The 15,000-nt window shown below is 37.5% G+C and overlaps 1 protein-coding gene across 1 annotated transcript in view; it reads left to right on the top strand.

Annotated features, from left to right (window-relative positions):
- Positions 1 to 5,854, top strand: part of LOC146999863 (RNA-binding motif protein, Y chromosome, family 9-like) — a 10,706-nt gene extending 4,852 nt beyond the window's left edge. Inside the window, exons 4-9 of the mRNA XM_085834391.1 lie at positions 159 to 336; positions 1,903 to 2,055; positions 2,883 to 2,991; positions 4,337 to 4,417; positions 5,219 to 5,307; positions 5,489 to 5,854. Coding sequence (XP_085690517.1) covers positions 159 to 336; positions 1,903 to 2,055; positions 2,883 to 2,991; positions 4,337 to 4,417; positions 5,219 to 5,307; positions 5,489 to 5,802 — 924 coding nt within the window. The 3' untranslated portion in view covers positions 5,803 to 5,854. The remainder of the gene's footprint in view (positions 1 to 158; positions 337 to 1,902; positions 2,056 to 2,882; positions 2,992 to 4,336; positions 4,418 to 5,218; positions 5,308 to 5,488) is intronic.
- Positions 5,855 to 15,000: the final 9,146 nt, after the last annotated feature.

Here is a 15,000-nt window from a genome sequence, read left to right as displayed (position 1 = left end):
AAAATACTACAATTCTCTGTTTCTGTCTCAATTTTTTTCCATTCTGATAAAAAAAAAACTTGTGTATATTTACATTAAGAAAGACATTCTAAACCTCATGTTTGATGCAGTAAAAGGTAAAGTATGTAAGTTAAATTTGTTTCTGTTGTCTTTTTCAGAGTTTGGATGGAAAAAGAATTAAAGTAAAACAAGCCAGGAGACCATTATCACTTGAAAGTGGTAGTAAGAGGAGACCACCATCCTTTTCAAGAACCAGAGGTGCTTCAAGAATTCTGATTTGTGGAAGAGGAGGAAGAAGCAGAGCAAGAAGTCGTCCTTCATGTGAAGGGAATTTGGGTAACTTTCATAGTGGAAGCAGTGTGACTGAAGTAGAAACACTACGACTTTTATTTAACATTCTCATGACTGGAGCAGTTACCTTTAATTAGAAAAATTAAAGGCACTGTATGGTTAGTGTAAATAACAGATGTCTTAATTTAAAATTGAATTTACACCAGAGTGTAAATTGCAAAAGTGTTCTTTTAAGACATTAAGTATTTGTCCTTATATAGTCAACAGAATTTCTGCAAAACTTGTTTTATGTGCATTGCTATTTTGCCTCTGTGTCTGTGTCTGTATGAAGGTTTCATATCCTAGAGTTACATGTTTTAGCTGTCAGTGAATTGAACACAGGTCCTCGGGAGAACTTCAGTACCCCTACACTGAGCAGCCAGATTTATTTCTAATCTTGTTTTTTAGTTTTGTACTTTAGAGGCCAGTATTGAATGTGAGTTGTAATTCTAACTATTTGGGAAGTTAAAACTATACCAGTTAGAAAAGAAAATTGCCTTAAAGTGTCCAGAACTCAGAAGTACATTTCAAATAAAAAGAATTCATCAGACAATACTTATTGTTGTATATTTATCTGGAAACTGTTCATTTCTTCTTTTGATGGCAGTTTGTATATAAGCCTATTGAACACAAATATATCCTCCTAGAATTATCTAAACCTTGCAGCGTTCAAGACTGTTTCAGACTCTGGAAGAGTTTAAAAGAAACAGAAATTTTTAATGTTAACTTTTTTACATGTTAACTTTTGATGTATGATGAGAAGATGACGACACATTAGGATGCTTTATAGGCAATGGTCAAGAGTATTTTATTACTTTTGAAAATAAATTCATATTTTATTTTTATAAAATCTATAATTTTTTGTATTCACCAACATTAAATATCCAAGTAAGGGCTGTTAGATGAGATAGGTGATATTTCTGAAGTAGACTTACATTTTATAATGCTCTCCAAATGATCTAAATGGTTAAATCTAAGTTTTTATTCTCACCTGTATGAAAATACACACTTTATTCATAATTGGACACTAGATGTATATTGATTTTTTAAGCTAAGATGATTATAACATACTTAATATGCATTTCATAGAGAGTCCTAATTTGTAAATTATAATAATTGTTCAGCATGTCTATATATTAATAGTATTATATAAAATTTCTTATGTTTTTGGTTGATATTTGGGCTTATATTTGCATGACAGTTTATTTCATAGAGGTATCTTGCAAAGTATTGAGACAAGAAATATATAAAAATCTGCTTTCTAATAATGAAGTGATTATTTTCTCTGAAATTTAGATATATTTAATTGGCAGATTTTTGTTCCCTTTCACGCCAGTTCTCTGTCATTTCTTTAAACACAGTGTAGTGTTCAAACTATGCTATAAATGTTAAAGCCATCTTTACATACTGTTTGAATTCTAGTTACAAAAGGAAATAGTAAATTTTACCAATTTAGAAAAAGTACTAATTGCTGAGAATACAGTATTGTTAAAGGAAGATTTACAAGTGATGATTAGAACTTACTCATTGAAGTATTGATTCCCTTTAGCTAAGATGTTTCTTTAAATACAGGTGGTGATAGATATACTCCTAATTTCAATGTGAGTTCTTCTGGGAGATACTTTGCAGTTAAAAGAAGTCCATCTTCAAAAAGGGATGGTCCTCCTTCTAAAAGATATGCAACTTCTGCTCTGACAAGAAGCAATACTGGACTGAGAGGACAAGGTAAAAACATGCCAAGCAGACATTTTTGTGGAAATGCAGTTTATAATGAATGAGAAAAGTCTAATTGCCTATGAGTTTTTGACCATCACATTCTTAGAAGACACACGCATATGCACAGGCATACATATGTAGGAAAATTTTGCATTTGTAGATCTATCCAAAGATTTTAGCCAGAATGATATTGAAATTTGAGCCGAACAGTAGTGGTGCACGCCTTTCATCCCAGCACTTGGGAGGCAGAGGCTGACAAATTTCTGAGCTTGAGGCCAGCTTGGTCTACAGAGTGAGTTCCTGGACAGCCAAGGCTATACAGAAAAACACTTTCTTGGGGAAAAAAAAGAAAGGAATGAAGGAAGGAAGGAGAGGAGAGCAGGAGGGAGGGAGAAAGAGAGAGAGAGAGAGAGACGGAAAAGAGAAAGAGACAGGAAAGAGAGAGAGAGAAGAGAGAGAGAGAGAAAAGAAGGAAGGAAGGAAGAAGGAAAGAAAGAAAAAAATCTGAATATTAGTGTATTGAGGTTTTATAAAATCAACATAATTAAGCATGTTGTAAGAAAAATTTGAGTAAAGACCATTAAAATACAAAGTTGTGAAATATGAATTACGAGAGAGATTCGTGCATAAAATAAGAGGCAGATTGATGCTTGATTACACTGACAACAGTATGTTTATATTGCATTTGTGAAGTAGTTTACCAATACAGCTTCATTAAAGAATGAAGTATGCCTTGTAAAAGGTATTTTGCAGAGAAAGTCCAGTGTTTTTATTACTACTTTGAACCATCTGCAACTTGAAATACTTGTATAGTAATTTTTAAACTTAATGTCCAGAACCACATCGAAGAGAGATTTCTAGAAATATGCCAAGAGGAGAGCAAGCGTCTTCCAGAAGAGATGAGTATCCATTACCAAGGGATTATGGCCAGTCTTCTAATGATAGGTAAAGACAAAATAGCAGAATGGTTAAATTTCCCATTGTTGAAGGAAAAAATGCTTTAATTACTGTACTTAGTATCATACAGGAACATTCTATGTAGTGTCAAAACCTTTTATATCCGTTCTCATTAAGACTGTTTTCCAAGGCTAGTGAGATGGCTTAACAAGTTGAGTAACTTTCATGAGACCTAAGAGGATGTCCAAATGCCACAACATCTTGGGAAAAAAACAAAAAAAACAAAACAGGTTTTCTGGGTTCTATATACACAGTGAATAAATAGATAAATGCATACAACATTTTCTGCAAATTATCTTCCAAGTATTTACTTCTTAAGACGAAGACCTGTATTCATATACTCAGAACCAATGAAAAAGTTAGGCATAAAACCTATAATCTCACCTGTGTTGATTAATCAACTCTTATGTTGGTTGGAAGACTCTCATGGGTCTGACAGCAGTACATGGAAAAATTTTAGGACAGTTAGAGACACTGTTCAAATAGAATGTGGAATGTACCTGAGAACCAACATTTGAGGATATCCTTTGAAATTCAGGCTCATTTCCTATGTCTGACTAATCTCAAAAGTATACTACCTACTGTAGTACACAAAGTAAATACCTTCCAATTATACAGTCAGTTTCAATTCTGTAAATACAGAGAGGATATCAATGGAAGCACAGTTAACTGTATTCTTATTTGAGCTACATAATTTTCAGATTTAATCCTTTTGTAAGGTTTAATCTTTTTTCAGATTTATTTACTGTATTTTATGTGAGTACACCATTGCTCTCTCAGACACACCAGAAGAGAGCATCAGATCCCATCTTATGAATTAATTTTATTTAATATTTATTAATTATGTATATTAATTACATATTGTGTTCTCATGTATGTCATTTTAAAGCCACGATTTTGTGTTGTAGCGGTGCTAAGGACATTCATATACGGTTAATAGAGCTCTTATTTTCAGTTAGTTTAAGTGTATTGCAGTTGAGGTGCTGGGCAATATGGTAATGTAGTATATAGAACCCTTTTACATTCCTGTCAGTGATGGTCAAAGTTTTAATTTTTATGAAGTTTCTTCCTCTCCAAATACTGCATCGTCTGCGTTTGTTAAATTTTAGCAAGCCTAATAGCAGTATTTCATTAGCATATTTGATGGAGTAGCATTCATGTATCCAAGTTATGTTCCGGATCATTGTCTGAGCTTACTTGGAGAAGTGCCCATTGATATTTTTCCAGGTATCCTGGATTCACTGGCCAGTTAGCTAATTGGTCAGTTCTAGAACAGTGAGAAACTCTCACATAAAAGTTTGGATGGTTATTTTTAATTTCTAATTTATTCAAGGAAATACACATCAACATCTAGGGGCTACTTTGACTATGGCAATTACCGCTCTCGGGAAGATCATGCATCTAAAGTCTTCAGGTATTACAATTTCTTTATTCTCTATTCCCTCCCCTTCTTTCCCCTACCCTCCTCTCTGCCTGCTTGCCTGCCTGCCTTCCTTTCCTTTTCTTTTCCTTTCCCTTCCTTTCCTTTTCCTTTTTCCTTTCCTTTTCCTTTCAGTTTCCCTCTCCCTCTCCTTTCTTTCTCTCCTTTCTTTCTTTCTTTCTTTCTTTCTTTCTTTCTTTCTTTCTTTCTTTCTTTCTTTCTTACTTCCTTTCTTTCTTTTTCTTTCTTTCTCTCTTTCTTTCTTTCTTCCTTCCTTCCTTCCTTCCTTCCTTCCTTCCTTCCTTCCTTCCTTCCTTCTTTCCTTCCTTCCTTCCTTCCTTCCTTCCTTCCTTCCTTCCTTTCTTTCTTTCTTTCTTTCTTTCTTTCTTTCTTTCTTTCTTTCTTTCTTTCTCTCTTTCTTTCTCCCTCTCTCCCTCCGTCCCGCTAACCCTTTCTCCCTTTCCCTTTCTCTCTTTCCTTCTCCATATCCCTTTCTCCCTTTTCCCTTTTTCTGTTTTCCTTCTTTCCCTTTCCCTTTTGTTCTTTCTCTTTTTCACCTCCCCTCCCCTCCCCTCTTTTTTCTTGTCCTCTCCTCTCTCTCTCTCTCTTCTTTCAACAGGATTTCTCTGGGTAGCCCTGACTGTCCTGGAAAGTCACTTTGTAGAACAGGCTAGCCTCAAACTCAAAAATCTGCCTGCCTCTGCCTCCCAAGTGCTGGGATTAAAGGTGTGTGCCGCCACCACCCGGCAAAACTGTTAGTTCTTATGTTAACTAAAACTTCCTTTTAAAACTTAGTGAGCATGCTGGCTATCGTGGAGGACGTGATAGAGATTTCTCTGAATATTTAAGTGGAAATTCATACAGAGATACATATGGAAGTTATGGTAAGAGTTCTATTTTACTTGGTAAATAAATGCCATCTTAATGAATTTTACACATACAGAGAAAAGTAACATGGGTTATACATTAATTAGGTGGTTGGAGTATTTGCTATTCCAGTGTTCTTAACTGATTAAATGTACAGCCTTAAAGCTGTTTTCTTACTTGGTCATTTATATACTTCAGGAAGCTTCCATGAGGCACCATCTGCAAGAGGTGGAAACAACCGCTATGATGACTATAGCAACTCACAAGATGGATTTGGTGGAAGAGGAGAAACATACACAAGCAACCGAAGTAACATATATTCAAGTGACTATGAATGTAGTGGTAGACAAGAAGTGCTTCCACCTAGAGATAGGGAATACTTTGAGCGTGAGGGCAGACAAGTAAGAGGGCATTCACCTAGGGATAGGCTGTATAGTGCATCTCATGAATCATACAGTAGTAATACCAAGATTTGGGGGATCCCATGGAGTTCGTGGAGAAAGCAGATATAAAGTGGAGGCAGGTACTAAAGTCTTAAGTTGTGTACCACACATTATTTCTAAGAAGAAAAATAAGATGTTATTCCTATGTTCTCTAAATGCTAAAAGAAATATGTTGATTTAGGAGATAAGGCAAATATTAAGTTTTACTGCATTACCCGAATACTGAAATACATTGGTTGGGGGGAAAGTGAAATAATGACTAACTTCCCATCCATGAATTCTTCTTCAATGTAAAACAAGAAAACTTTAACTGTTCCAAAATGATTCTTTGTTAAGATAGCCTTGTTATTGTTAAAGTAGAATTTACCAGTAGAGATTATTTGCATAGTCAAAAAAAAAATCTGTCAATAAAAATTAAAGCAAAGCCATTGTCTCATTTCGTTGTTGAGTACCAAAGTATTCCCTCCTTATTTTTGATGGCTTTTCCTTCAGCAGTGAATAAGCCCATCTATGTCTCCCTTTTCCAGTTTTCAATCCTGGGTTAGGCCCTTTAGTTGAGCTTTGTGGACTGAAGTTCCTGGCAGCAAAGCAGTTGTCCAAATAACAGAGTCCAAGCCCATTACCGCTGCCCCTGCAGACCTGATTCCATTCTGGATGACGCTGCTCCTATCCATTAAGTATATTCATCCCTCATCTGACCAGAGTATGTCAATCAAGTCTTCCCTGACATTCTGGATGTATCCCAGAACTATAGAGCAATCATGCTGCACATCTGAGGGTGGATCAGATAGCAGGGTGGCTGGCTTTAGGGCAGAGAGTGTATTATAGCTTATGCGAGGGGAATTCAAAAGTAGAGCTTGAAAGTGCACCAGTCTGGCACACTGGCTGGGTGGATTCCAGAGGGCCCCCTCAATAGCATTGGGGGTGGTGATAAGTTCCTGCCATGTGGTTATTTTGTCAGCATCCTTGTCTTGCAGGCCATCCTTGGGCCACCGGGTCCAGCTTCTTAGAAAAGTAAGCCAGAGATCTTTTCTATAGTCCCAAGGTTTGGGTGAGCCACCCCCTTTTCTATCCCCTTTCTCTCATCCATATACAGGTGGGAAGGTCAGGCATCTCCAATAAGGCTCTTCTTAGAGTCTTAAAAGCCATGTCCATCTCAAGGGTCCATTCTATTTTGTCTTCTTGGCCCTGGGAGTCCTCATATAACAGTTTGGCTAACTCAGTGAACCCTGGCACCCGAAGTCTTCAAACCCATCATATCCCAGAAATTTCTGTACTTGCCTATGGGATATGTAACTGGGATGTTAAGTTTGGTGTGTTCCTGGTGTATGACAGCATGTGTTGGTCAGTCCCCTTTGAATATGTAGGTGACCTCATGTTGACAAAGCTGGGCCTTCTTAGCCAAGTTGACTCTGTTCCTGTAGGAGGTCTCATGTGGCCTCCTGACATGTCTCCAAGTCGGGGGCTCTCAATACATACTGGAGCACATCTATTTGGGGGTGTGCCCACAGGTACTCAGCCGAGTCCTCATACAGTGCCTCTTCAAAGGCAGTAGGTGGAGAGACCAAAATATTTTAAATTCAGACTCCATTTTAGAGAACCTGACCTAAGTTTGAAGTCAGGTAAACTAACATGCCCATACCTAGCATTAGTTTCCAAGTTAGTTTCCCCCAACAAAACCCAAGCCTAGCTCCGGTCTCTAGGCTCACCCCAACAAGACCAGCATTTCCAGGTTACACCCTGAACAAGACCAGCTGCTCCAGGTTATTACCCCAACAGATCTGTACCCCCAGATTACAAGCCCACACCCTGCCTAATGACCACCAATATAGAGGGAAATAGAAATTAATTTTACAGTTTGATTCCCAGCACCAGCCAATTATGCTAAAGGCCATAGTAGCTTTCCAATTAGATGTTTGCAGTTATTCCTGCCACCTGCCCCCGAATACCCCAAAGTACCTCCCCCTCCCCACTCCCAGCCACCTGCTGCTTGCTATAAAGCCTTGGATAGATGTTCAGGGCTCCTCTCCCCACCACAGATAACTTTTTTCCTATTTTGGCTTGTTAATCTTAACCCAACCCCACCCCCACCTTTTTCTTCTAATTCTATTCATGGATTTTAGATTTTCCCTGAAACCAATTGAATCAATTCCCCAATGAAACACACTTCTCAGGGACATACCCACTTGCCAGTTTTTGTGTTTTGATTTTCAAGAGCATATTATTTCCCCATACTATATACTGTGATCTTGATAGAAACCAAAATACCACTGGAAAGTGGCTGGTAGAGCAGTTGGCTTTTCATTAAGAGGATAGATAAAGTGACATTTTCAGGGTTTTTGAGGTTGTCACTGGTACTGAGTGAAATCCTTGAAAACTCAAGTCTGAGGGTCATAGTTCTGCCACTAATTGGTTGCATTCTAGAGCAGATTAACAAACCTCTCTAGCCTTTTTTTGGGGGTGAGGGGGGCTATAATACAAAGATACTTCATGAGTAGCATGATAGACACCAACAATAGAATACAACAATGCTGATATCCCACGAAGTGGCATTTTATAGTTCTAACTAAGTTTGTGCTCTTTATGGAACATATTTCTAATAAAGTACTTGTTCTTAAAATACAAGAAAAATCTCAATCTAGCTTTACTAACAACTTTATTTTTCTAAATGTTTTCTGAGGTTGGTAGTCATTGGATACAATCTATATCTTCTCTAGGATGTTGATAGAAATAATTAATCATGGTATCACAGCAGCAATGCCTCTAAAAGGTCAAGCATTAGTACAGGGCCTGAGATACTGGTCAGTGAGGGACTGGAAGCCTCCTTAAAGTTGTCATATAACTCTTAGATTAATAGGGCTCTGAGGGTAGCAATCAGAGCAAAACTCCTGAACAGCACGAAGTTCTCAAGACACATATTGATTGGGCTGTGCCACATGAGGTCCCCTCATGTGGCTGTGGTAACCCATGGGCTGCATTCCATTAGTTCTAAGGCAATTTGTCATTCCTCCTGCATGGCCCTTGGCAAATAAGCTTCTTGCATGTGTATAGCTCCTCTTTCTTTTGGCTAGAAACATTTTTATCTCCATGATTTCTTTGAGAATATTTGCTGTGTTTGGAGCTGGGACTGACTATTTACCTTCTATTCCTATTATTCTTGATTAGGTCTTTTCTTTTTTCTTTTCTTTCGTTTTTTGTGTTTTGTTTGTTTTTTGGGCTTAACAATCTTTGCTTTTGTTTTATTTAATTTTATTATTAGATATTTTCTTTATTTACATTTCAAATTTTATTCCCGTGTCCTCATTTCCCTTCTGAAAACCCCCCTATCCCATGGTATCACAGAGTTCTTAGATGTTTTGTGTCAGAAAATTTTTAGATTTAACATTTTCTTTGACTGGTGTATCAACTTTTTCTATTATATCTTCTTCACCTGAGATTCTCGCTTCCATCTCTCTTATTCTGTTGGTAATGTTGCTTCTGATGTTCCTGCTCTCTTCCCCAGGGTTTCCACTGCCAGGATTTCCTCAGTTTGTGTTTTCTTTGTTGGTTCTACTTTTATTTCCAGGATTTTCTGTATTCCTTTAAAGGGTTTGCTTACTCTTTAAGGCCTCTATCATGTTTATAAAATTGGATTTGAGGTCATTTTCTTTTTTTTTTTTTTTTTTTTTTTTTTTGGTTTTTCGAGACAGGGTTTCTCTGTGTAGCCCTGGCTGTCCTGGCACTCACTTTGTAGACCAGGCTGGCTTTGTACTCAGAAATCCGCCTGCCTCTGCCTCCGGAGTGCTGGGATTAAAGGCATGCGCCACCACGCCCAGCTTTGAGCTCATTTTCTGTGTTTTGCTTGTGTTAGGATACCAAAGGCTTGCTGAAGTTGGGTATCCTTGTTCTGAAGGTTTTACCTTGTCCTTGTTTTGTTGATTGTGTTCTTTTGAGGACCCTTAGACACCTGGATACCTTTAGTCCCTGAATGTTCCCTTTGTATAGGTATTGAGAGAGGCTTATACTCCTTGATCCTGCTGTGGCCAGCCCCTTGAGAGTATTCTTGGGATGTATGTTTCTAGATCAGCATGTTTGATAAAGGTAGGCTGAGAGGTGGTGGGAGAATGTGCATCAAGCAGGAATAGCAGTCTACTCCAGGCACCTGGTGGTGCTTCAGAGGACTAAAGGAGCAAGTAAGATGGGTGCAGGAAGGGAATTTTACCTGTATGGTTCCAGATAAGCAGGTCTGATAAAGGTGGGCACAGAAGTGGTTGGATGATGAAAATCTGCCTGGGATAGCAGGCTGCTCAGGGAAGTTGGAGTGGCCCAGAGCAGCAGCAGGGGTGCTCTAACCACAGATATTTTAAGTAAAGTTATAAAATATCTTTCTGTAGCCTCTTCAAGCTCCATCATGTTATCTACCTCTTCAGCCTCTCATTTGGCTTTACCCTCTCTTCCTCAAACTCCATTACCTTTCTCTCTTTGTCCCTTCACAGAAACTCTGTCCTACTATTTCCCGACATATGGCTCTATAAGGGCCTACTAGTCCCATAGATTTTTCTCTACAGGGGCCAAAGAAGTATACAATTCTTTTGAGTCAATAAGCTATTTTCAACAAATGAAGAATTTTACAAAAGATTTAGAAGACAAGTTACCTAAAGAATGGACCATGTAATTGTCCACCATGTGCAAGAACTGTCCCCACAAACATCTTAGTCAGCTGAACTACCCTAAGGTTGTTTGTTTGTGAACATAAATTTGGTGATTAAAAACAAGCTAGAATTCAAAAAGGAAAGAAAAGTAGAGAAGAGAAGAGAAGAGAAGAGAAGAGAAGAGAAGAGAAGAGAAGAGAAGAGAGGAGGGGAGGGGAGGGGAGGGGAGGGGAGGGGAGGGGAGGGGAGGGGAGGGGAGGGGAGGGGAGGGGAGGGGAGGGGGGAAGAGGGGGAGGGGGAGGGGGAGAGGAGGGAGAGGGAGAGGAGGGAGAGGGAGAGGGACGACAGGGAAAGGGACAACAGGGACAGGGACGACAGGGACAGGGACGACAGGGACAGGCACAGGCACAGGCACAGGGACAGGCACAGGCACAGGCACAGGCACAGGCACAGGCACAGGGACAGGCACAGGCACAGGCACAGGCACAGGCACAGGCACAGGCACAGGCACAGGCACAGGCACAGGCACAGGCACAGGCACAGGCACAGGCACAGGCACAGGCACAGGCACAGGCACAGGCACAGGCACAGGCACAGGGACAGGGACAGGGACAGGGAAAAAAAGGAAAGGAAAGGAAAGGAAATAAAAGAAAAGAAAAGAAAAGAAAAGAAAAGAAAAGAAAAGAAAAGAAAAGAAAAGAAAAGATTACATGCTATCTATAAAAGTTTACCCATGCCTCCAGTAGATAACCCTATATTAATATACTTGTTGGCAACACTAAATGGACTCACTGAGTTTATTTAAAACGAGAAATAACATGAAATTTAGAAGTAATAGTGGTTGGGGTCACAGGGGAAGAATTGAGAAATGCAAATTGTAGGTGGATTTAAACAAACACATTATATGCATGTATAAATTTTCAACCTATTTTCAAAACAAGAAAAGATAATTTAAAAATAAATTCCCAAGACATGGCCTCTTCCAGTAACTTCTCAATATTTAAGTTTAGAACATAACAAGCTTTTTCTGTGATTCCAAATAACAAAAGATGAAAACAATAAAATTTGGTTAATGAGATTTGTAAAATTTTTGAGGTAATGTAACTGTTAATGAAAATAGTTGATTGGTCACTATAAAAACGTACCAAACTAGAGCTGCACAGAGTAGCACTCAGGAGGTGGACTCTGTAAGTCTAAGGCCTGCCCAGACTGATAGGGAGTGTTAGAATAGCCCAAGGTACATAATAGAAAAGAACTGGCTCAAAAAAATGAGGAGTATCAAGCCTCTCCTCATTATTTGGAAACTTTTCATTTAAATATATTGTTACATATAGTCGCAATAGGTGACCATTAATAAAAACAAAAAACAAAACAAAGAAACCCAGTCCACTCAAACCATAATAAGAAAATACACATTTTATTAAGAGCTACAGTATTTAGTACTAATTACTAAGAATCATAACCATGAGATTTAGTGAACTAAGAAAAATCTAACTGCCTATAAAGAAACCCACTGGAAAGTATTCCCTTACTGTTGTATATAGTAAGTATGCTAATATTTCTTGGCAGCAGAAGCAAGATGTTAATATTTATAATCATTCAGTAAATTTACCTACAAAAATTTCTTGACAAATTTTCTTTTCATTATATGTAATCTTGTGAAGATAAAATAAATAATAGACCAAAAATTACAGTGACAATCTGGTGCCCAAAAAGGATGTGCTGTACACTAAGTCCCCAACTTATTTCCAATTTCTATTTTAATGATCTGTGATATTTAACAGTGAAATTTATACTCAAAGTATTTAAACAATAGGTTTATAATCTTCCTTGATACTGATGCATATGGAACAGCTTTATATTCCGTAAACTTCACTTAGAGTCAGTGGAATTATTTTTTGACGCAATATATTTTTTTTGCCTATATATACACCTACAAGTATTTTTTCATATTAATGAAGTATGTAAGAGGAAAACATTTTAATTGATATTATAGTGAATTCCTCTTTTAGTAATATCGTTTACTATTATGAAACATACCAACTTTCTGAAAATGTGTTGGCTATTTTGGTGGTCACATTTCAGATACATAATCTGACTATAATAGGAGGCTTATTCTACATGTGTTATTCTACAAAGTTTAAATTTTCTGCCTATTTGGGATGGTAATGGAGGTTGAATTCAAGGCATTGCACATAGCGAATATTCTACCCCTAATTTAGATGACCAGTCTCTTTGAATTTTTTTTTCTTGCTAATTGTCTTGCAAAATAGCCTAGGAAAGGACTGGCCTTGCTAGGGAGGACTTGAATTTGGGGTCTTCCTGCTTCAGCCTCCTCAATAGCTTTCTGTATTACACCTGTATTATTAAGATTTGTTTGTTTGGTTTTGTTGGGTGTGTGTTGTGTGTTCTGGTGTTTTTACTGTATGTGTGTGTGTCAGTGCACCACTTGAGTGCAGTGCACAGGGAGACAGTGGTAAGCAATTATGTGAATAGCTACAGGTACTCTTACCTGCTGATGGATGTCTTTAGCCCCAAATTTTACAGTATAAAAATAATAACTGTATGTTATATCTTGTATGAAATATGTTTACCTTTTAGTCATAGACTGGCTGCTGTGTTATTTTACCTGACAGAAAATTTTTGAAAGTCTAAAGAAGATGATGCAATTGACAATAAAACATTAGTATAGTGTGTGGAGAAACTGCAAGCAATAAATGGTAAGAATAAAAATAGTAGAGAAGCCTAATTGGTAAAAAAAAAAAAAAAAAAAAAAAAATTACGTTAAAGATCTGTGAAAACTGCTAACCTGTCAGTAAAATCCTTACAATACAAGTACAAAAATCTGTATGATGACCTATTCCAATCGTTGGCTGATGTGCTTATGAGTACAATTCAGAAGAGGATGCAGGTTAACCCTTGAAACTTGATGGCCAGTTTGCCAGGGTTAGTTGCCATGCCACAGGTCCCAGTGAGAGACTCTGTCTCAAAACACACAGTAGACATCTCCTAAGGAATGATACCAGAGTTTTGCTTCTGGTCCCCATACTTATGTACACACCAGTGTACACACATGCACCTTTATAAAGTGAACATATACGAATATTATCCATAACATGATATCCATAAATAACATGATACTGAAAATAACTACTGAAAATGGCAGTTAGGTACTAAAATACAATTAAGTTTCTTGACATACAAGACACTCAAAAGAAAAAAGCTCCACCAACCACAAAACAGGTAAATAAAATATACAAGCAAAAGACATTAAGACAAAATCTTCAAAGAAAACAATACCAAACAAAAAGTCTGCAAGAATTCTGTAGCTCATTTTGTGTTGGCAAACTACTACTTCAGGGCCTAACCTGGTGCGTGATTTATATCCCCAGTTAGACTCAGTTGGAGAAAAATATTTTTTTTCATTGAAATCATGTATTAATTAAAGACAGGAGTGGGAGTCTGTGTCTACTTCTCCTTCAGTGCTGAGAGCCTGTCTGGCTGAATTGAACCTATGTAGGCATACAGTAATATTTTTAATTGAAAAAAAACAGTTTCTTACTGTCTTATACTACAGGGATTAAAGAAATCAGAAAAAAAAAAACAAAAAAAACAAATATAGGCTGTTTTAAGTAGGTCTCAATATTGTGTTAATTTTGAAAATGTGTGTCCAAGTATTACAAAGATTAACTAAATGAAGAAAATTAATAATTTTAAAATCCAAAGTAGGAAAACAAAACAAGTGTGCATGTGTGCCTATGTGGGTATGTGTGTGTTCATTTTCATGTATGGCAGTGTATGTCCATGCAAACACTCCTCACCTTAATTTTCAGATAGTCTTTCACTAAACCTTCAGATTACTGATTTGGTAAAAGTGGACTGGTTAACAAGCTCTGAGATTCCTTCTCTTACCACTACCTAACTCCTGACTTTCTATAGGTGTAGTGGGGATCTGAAATCAAGTTCTTATATTATAGAGCAAGCCTTTTATCCCCTGGCCTTCCCTAGTCCCCAGAAACTATCAGCTTTCAATTTGTAATTTTTTAATTTTTTTCTCCATTTTTAATTTTTAGCATTTTTTATGAATCGTCTATGGTTTTTATTTTCCTTTTATAATGTTGAAAAGCTCAACTCTACACAGTATGACTCAGTAGTTTATCAATATTTTGGGTAGACGATAAATAGTAGAAATTTTATAATGGTTTTTCTTTTTTTTTTTAAAAAAAGGCTAGTTTACCTTATTTCGTGTATATGAGTACACTGTAGCTGTACAGATGGTTGTGATCCCTCACATACGCATGGGGTTGCTGGGAATTGAACTCAGGACCTTCAGAAGACCAGTCAGTGCTCTTACCCGCTGAGCCATTCCACCAGCCCCAGAATGGTTTTTATACGCTAGGTAAGGTAAGAAAATAGGGGGAAGCATGCAAACTCGTAAACATCTGTTGGTCTTTTAAAATTTTTTAAACGGACAACAGCGATGTGCTTGCTATATCCCGGGCTCAGAGCTGTGGTCTAAAACTGGTAACTGCTATCTCGGGTGTAATGGGGGCATGGACTTGCAATATGAGGCCTCTGCAGATAGCTGCCCTAACAACTCACTCCATTCACGAATTTTTATGTGCTATTCAATTAA

Source organism: Mus caroli, unplaced genomic scaffold, assembly GCF_978045245.1.
Source record: "Mus caroli unplaced genomic scaffold, Mus_caroli_1 scaffold_34, whole genome shotgun sequence".
Classification (NCBI taxonomy): domain Eukaryota; kingdom Metazoa; phylum Chordata; class Mammalia; order Rodentia; family Muridae; genus Mus; species Mus caroli.
The sequence above is the reverse complement of the archived record's forward strand: the minus strand, read 5'-3'. Positions and strand labels throughout refer to the sequence as shown.